The 5,681-nt window shown below is 37.3% G+C and overlaps 2 protein-coding genes across 2 annotated transcripts in view; one reads left to right on the top strand and one right to left on the bottom strand.

Annotated features, from left to right (window-relative positions):
- Positions 1-5,681, top strand: part of tmem268 (transmembrane protein 268) — a 22,915-nt gene that overhangs the window by 8,692 nt on the left and 8,542 nt on the right. The window lies entirely within an intron of this gene.
- On the bottom strand, positions 172-5,681 carry LOC106520830 (sialidase-1). Its single transcript, XM_014013087.1, has 7 exons — positions 5,534-5,681; positions 4,787-4,976; positions 4,360-4,622; positions 4,057-4,239; positions 2,186-2,405; positions 1,804-2,044; positions 172-1,725 (listed from the first exon to the last, which is right to left on the bottom strand). The coding sequence occupies exons 1-6, from the start codon at positions 5,606-5,608 to the stop codon at positions 1,824-1,826; spliced, it is 1,152 nt and encodes a 383-aa protein (XP_013868541.1). The 5' UTR covers positions 5,609-5,681; the 3' UTR covers positions 172-1,725; positions 1,804-1,823.

Genomic DNA, 5,681 nt, shown 5'->3' with positions numbered 1-5,681 from the left:
CCATAGACTTTTATAAACACAAGCACACTATTTGTCAAAATTTTCCTAAAGTTAAAAAAAAATCCTTTTACACTAACATATGATTAGTTTTTTATTGTTTTATGATTCTTCTCTTATTACACATCCATCATGTGTTAACATGTCTTTGTAAATAAATTCATTTTGTCTCTCTATTAATCACTTCCTGTTTTTATTCTTCTTCAAAAGCAAGTATGCATAACATTTGCTAGACTTCACTTTATGTTATCAACAAAAATATCAACCTTAAAAACAGGAACATGTAATATTTTCAAAACAAAAGCAAATAATCATAACTAACGTGTGCTTTTAAGGACTTTAAAATAAAATAAAWATCTTTATTGCACACCAAAACCCCTTACAAATAGTAGTGCAGAAAACTGGACAAAACAGTAAAAAGTTTAAGCATTTAAAAAAATAAGGAACAAAGGACATWGATCTGTGTAAATCTGTCTTTGCTGCATTCAGAAGAGAACATACATCGTGTAAAAGCTACTAAAGCTTCTTAAATGAATACGTACTTGAATAATACATGGATCCTGAAAATAAATAGAAATAGAAAAAGGCCAGCAGAGATAAATCAGTCACAAAGCAGGAAAAGACTTGCATGACAGTGAAGAAATTCATAGTAATTACAGATTAGTACTGATGTTAGAAACACTAGATTATTAGGGTTTCCTTTTTATAATATTTTTATGTGTGATTTATTGATATAGAGTAGTTACATGTCTGAATCATAAACAACACATAAGTGAACCAAATGATAACATTAGGTTGAGTTTATTGGATTAATGCCTGTGATTCAGCCGTAGGTCAGTAGGGGGCGAACTCAGGCATTGAAGAATCGTGTATAAAAACATGTACTTCCTGATTTTTAGTCAGTGTGGTTTAGCTTGTCAGCCCGGTGACAATAAACCTCACTCAGRTCCAGAATTCTGGTGTTGTATGACTTTATTCCGTACACAAATCGTTTTATTTAACAATTGTGTTTTCATCTTGACTTCACTTGTATTAACACGTATTTTTCTTACAACAGCTTAACCTGAGATTKAACTCAATTTAATTTATTCCCTGAGAAAGTGACAAATATTACAGATACACAGATAGCAGGACAAACAGTGTTAGTGCAAAATATGCAAGAAAATGGAAATGGGATACTTTGTATATTTGTATCAAACTGAGACCTCATTAAAAAGATTCGAATATTGTCTGCATAAAGAGTGATTATAAACTCCACCTCTCATATTGTAATCAAAAACAAAACACAAAGACATCAAAGGCACAGCTTGAGGGCAACATTAAACTGTTGGCACTTCTCGAGTTTATTAAGCGATCATAAAAATACTTTCCCTGTCATGAGTGGGCTAAATGTCTCTGGGTGGGCGTTTAAAAGCTTATATGGTTCATGGCATGACTGTAGTGTCCAAACAAATCCTTTTATTTTATTTTTCTGCATAATTTCCTGATTTCAGTTGTTTTTTTCTTCTAAGCAAAGGGTTTAAAAATGACCAGAAGAAACACAAAGTTAAAATTTGGATTTAAAATAATTTAAAGTAAAGATGCACAATCATTGTTTCGGTACCATCGATCGAACATAAAGAGCTGGAAATTCACGGTGAAGTCTTTGTTTTCAGGGTGATTTATGCAGAAAAAAAGCCAATGGTCTGAAAGTAAACTTCAGTTTCTGTTTCCATTTAAGGTTAAAATCTGAAAGACAAGCACAAATTAAAAATGACAAGGAGTCAAATTAAAAGTCAGACTTGTTGGTTTGGGTGGACCCGTTACCTCATGCCTGATCCGGTTCTCTACTGGCCACCGAACAGGTGGATCTTAACGAAGGAGATGGTCTCCCAGTAGTCCTTGTGGCCTTTTTCGTAGATGGCGTAGATGTACTTTTCATCTTCTACAGAACCGCTGTTGAACGATGTGATGCAGGAATAAGCACTCGGTCCTTCCCATATCTGGACGGCTTTGTTTTCCCAAGACTTCCCGTTTGTGAATGACCAGCGTAGCGTTAGATTCACTCCTGATGGGTTGGTGATAAAAGAGTTAGTTTTCTTATGTCCTTATGAAAGATTAAAGTGTTTGGTTTTAGTCTGACTCAGTTTAACTGTCTATCATTTATATATAAACAAGYCTGGAAGTTAAAGCGTTTAATGTCTCTTACTGTTTTGGTAGTGGGAAGGGTTGGAGAAGTAGAGCACGCCATCCTTCTGCAGCGCTCCGGCTGCTACAACCGGATCCACTAAATTGGTGTCGAAAAACAGCTCGTCCATGGGGAGGGTCAGGCCTCCGTCCAGGCTGCGGCTCACGATGCGACAGCGACAGTGGTAGTTGTTCTGGTTCCGCACATTGATCAGGATGCTGCCGTCCGGCAACTCTACCGGCTAAAGGAGAAGAAAGAGAGTCTGACTGCTGAGCTGATAATCAAATACAGAGAAACATTGTCTGTAAAAACACAGAGTGATGCTGGAACTGAGCTAAAGATAAAAGCAGAACACAAGCTAAAGGCTAAAAGGAGCAAAATGCTAGAAAAGTATTAAAAAGTTAAGAAGCTCAAAGTAGCAAAAGGCTAAATAAAAAACAAAAAGAAAAAAATTGTGTAGGTCTTCTGGACKGTCTTTCTGCACAAACAGAGGTGGAGGCCTCCGTTTTCAGCTGTCCCCCTCCTACAGCGCGGCCATTGCCAGTATCACTCCACCCCCTGTTAACAATAAGTGTTAATTAGGTGTCAATGATAGCCATGTGATGTGAGTATCAGTCACATGGAGGCAGGGCTTAAAAGCCTGAATTTTGCCTGAAACTCTCAGACTGAAGAAGTCTCTTGGAGGAGAGACGAAACGTTTCATTARAGAAGAACCCGTCCAGAGGACCTATTCAATTTTTTTCTTTTTGATTTTTTACCTGGATTACTGAGATGCATCAGGACAAAAGCCAAAAAGTACCAAAAGGCTAGCTGAAAGATAAAAGAAACACAAGTCTAGCTACAGGCTAAAAGTATTAAAAGCTAGCTAAAATCTAAAATTAGCAAAAGGCTATCTAGAAGCACAAAGTAGCAAAAGACTAGCTAAAAGTCAAAAACTAACAAAAGGTTAACTAAAAGCTARAAGTAGCAAAACCTATAGAAAAGTTTAAAAAATTTAGCCAAAAGTTTAAAGAAACAAACATCTAACTAAATGCTAAAATAATTTAAATGCTAGCTAAAATCTAATAATAGCAAAAGGCTATCTAGAAGCACTAAGTAGCAAAAGACTAGCTAAGCCAAAAACTAACAAAAGGCTAACTAAAGGCTATAAAAGCTAAAAGTAGCAAATCCTGTAGAAAAGTTTAAAAYGTTTAGCCAAAATTTTAAAGAAACAAAAATCTAACTAAAGGCTAAAATAATTAAAATGCTAGCTAAAATCTAAAAGTAGCAAAAGTCTATCTAGAAGTGCAGTCACAAAAGACTAGCTAAAAGCCAAAACTAAAATACAGCTAACTAAAATGTGAAATTATATAAAAATAACTTATCTATAAGTTCAAAGTAACAAAAGGCTAGCAAAAAGCTAAAAGCAGTAAAAAGATAGAAAGTAAAAGTAACAAAAAGACTAACTAAAAGCTAAAAGTATCAAAAAGCTATTGGAAAGTTTCAAAATGTTAGCCAAAAGTTTAAAGAAACAAAATCAAGCAAAAAGCTAAAATTATTAAAATGCTTGCTAAAATACAAAAGTAGCAAAAGAAGCTTAACTAAAAATTTAAAGTAGCAAAATGCTATCTAATGGCTGGCTAAAACTTTTCAAATAACAAAATGATAGTTGACTGCTAAAAGTAGCAGAACAGTAGCTAAAGTAAAAAGGAACAAAAGCCAGCAAATGGCTAAAATTAGCTAAAATACTAGCTGTATGCTAAAAGTAGCATTACGAATGACAAGAAAACAATGTAAGGGGAAAATATTTGTAGATTCAATATTTTGAAAGTGATAAAATGTTGCAGAAGTTACTGCAGCCGTCTGGAGAAGATGAATGTTTTAACATAAAAATGGCTAAAATAGCAGCGTACCTGGCACTCATCAGGGTTGAAGTCCAGAGGTTTCTTCGGCTGGTTGTAAGGGATGCTCTTCAGCGCCGCTCCGTTGTACCAGCTCTTACCGTGGTCGTCGCTCAGGATGCAGAAAACGCCGTCTCCCTCGATCGTCCCGTGGCCACAGACCACCAGCCTCCCCTTTGCTGGTTGGAGGTGTTTCTTTAAAAAAACACAATCAAATTATAAATTTATAGCAAATTCGACTTGTTTTCTAAAGCTAAACCATTGCGTCGATTACAAAAAAAAAAAAAAAAAAAGCTTTTTTAATCAGTCCCTCACCTGGATGCCGAAGCCCGGCCCGGCCAGGAAAGCTTTAGTTCCCAGCTGGACCGAGAGGTTTCTGGGAACGCTCCAGCTCAGGCCGTCGTCCACGCTCTCCACCATCATGGTGCTGGCCGGGCTGCAGTGGTACAGGTGGAAGCAGAGGGAGTAGATCAGGATGATGGAGCCGGTTTCCTCGTCCACCACCACCGAGCCCAGGTTCAGGCCGTCCGCACGGTACTCATCGTCCACTATGAAGGCGGTCGGAGACCAGGTGTTTCCTGGAGGGACGACAAAAATTAAATCAATACTTAATTAATACATGTAACTTATCCYAATGATTACCAAACGAGGAGCAGGTGTGTGGAAAGAAGACAAAGKTGGCTCAGGAGAAACTAACGAGCCAAAAGTCGAAACATAAAACCAATGTTGACGGTGGTCCTGCCTTTGTTCGTGGAGCGTCTCAACGCGATGAACTTCGCTCCGACGTCATTGGACGACAACTTCCTGGCCTCGCTGAAGGCCAGCAGGCTCCCTTTAGGGGTGAAGGTGATGAGGGGGATCCTGTAGGCGCTGACTTGGCCCTGGACTCCGCTCACCCACAGCAGCTTCTCCTCGTAAACCAGAGGGTTAATCTGAGCCACGGAAGACAAATTAAAAAGTGAGGCGGCAAGACAACAAAGGGTAAGGTACATCTTTTACTAAACCAGTTTGAGCATGTTTGCTATGAGCTTCATCAGAAAATCACAAGACAGTCTGGTGAGCAAGCAGTGCTCATCAAAAGCTTTGAGTCACTTCATTGCAAAAAAAATGGACACAAAGACTTGATAAAACATGAATAAAAAAGAAAATAATGAGAATAAAAAGAGTTTTTATAATTAATTGGTTTAAATGCTTGGATTAAATTGTTTTGCAGTGTTTACACATCACATAATGACACTAATATTAGCTGTAGAGTCACTGACTTTCTCTTATTCCCTTTTGTTTTTTATCTTCTCATATGATAATAAGTTTCAGAGTAGTTGACGTGCTGAAGACTTTTACACACTGTTATGTAATTGACATTTACTGGACTTCCTGATATCGAGCTCAAACGCTACATTTACAGTAATAACTTCATCGTTTTCACCTGTTGTGTGAAGCGGCACCGAGTGTGTTTATAATGTGCTAATTATCAGATAACAACCGGTACCTGTGCAGGGTCGATGCCACAAACACACGGAGACAGCAGGAAAATCACGGAAATTATCCAACTTCCGGTTTTCATGTTAAAAATTCAGCTCCGAAAAAATAAAAATTAAAGATAAAATAAATATATAAATAAAATTAAGAAACATGAA

This window comes from Austrofundulus limnaeus, unplaced genomic scaffold (genome assembly GCF_001266775.1).
Source record: "Austrofundulus limnaeus strain Quisiro unplaced genomic scaffold, Austrofundulus_limnaeus-1.0 Scaffold98, whole genome shotgun sequence".
Taxonomy (NCBI): domain Eukaryota; kingdom Metazoa; phylum Chordata; class Actinopteri; order Cyprinodontiformes; family Rivulidae; genus Austrofundulus; species Austrofundulus limnaeus.
The sequence above is the reverse complement of the archived record's forward strand: the minus strand, read 5'-3'. Positions and strand labels throughout refer to the sequence as shown.

What these genes read in the sequence shown, in the direction of transcription:
- LOC106520830 (XM_014013087.1), bottom strand. Translation starts at nt 5,608, where the DNA reads ATGAAAACCGGAAGTTGGATAATTTCCGTGATTTTCCTGCTGTCTCCG. An exon ending in TCAACCCTGATGAGTGCCAG is followed by an intron (nt 2,406 to 4,056) that starts GTACGCTGCTAT and finishes CTTCTCCTTTAG; the next exon opens with CCGGTAGAGTTGCCGGACGG. An exon ending in CCCTTCCCACTACCAAAACA is followed by an intron (nt 2,045 to 2,185) that starts GTAAGAGACATT and finishes CCAACCCATCAG; the next exon opens with GAGTGAATCTAACGCTACGC.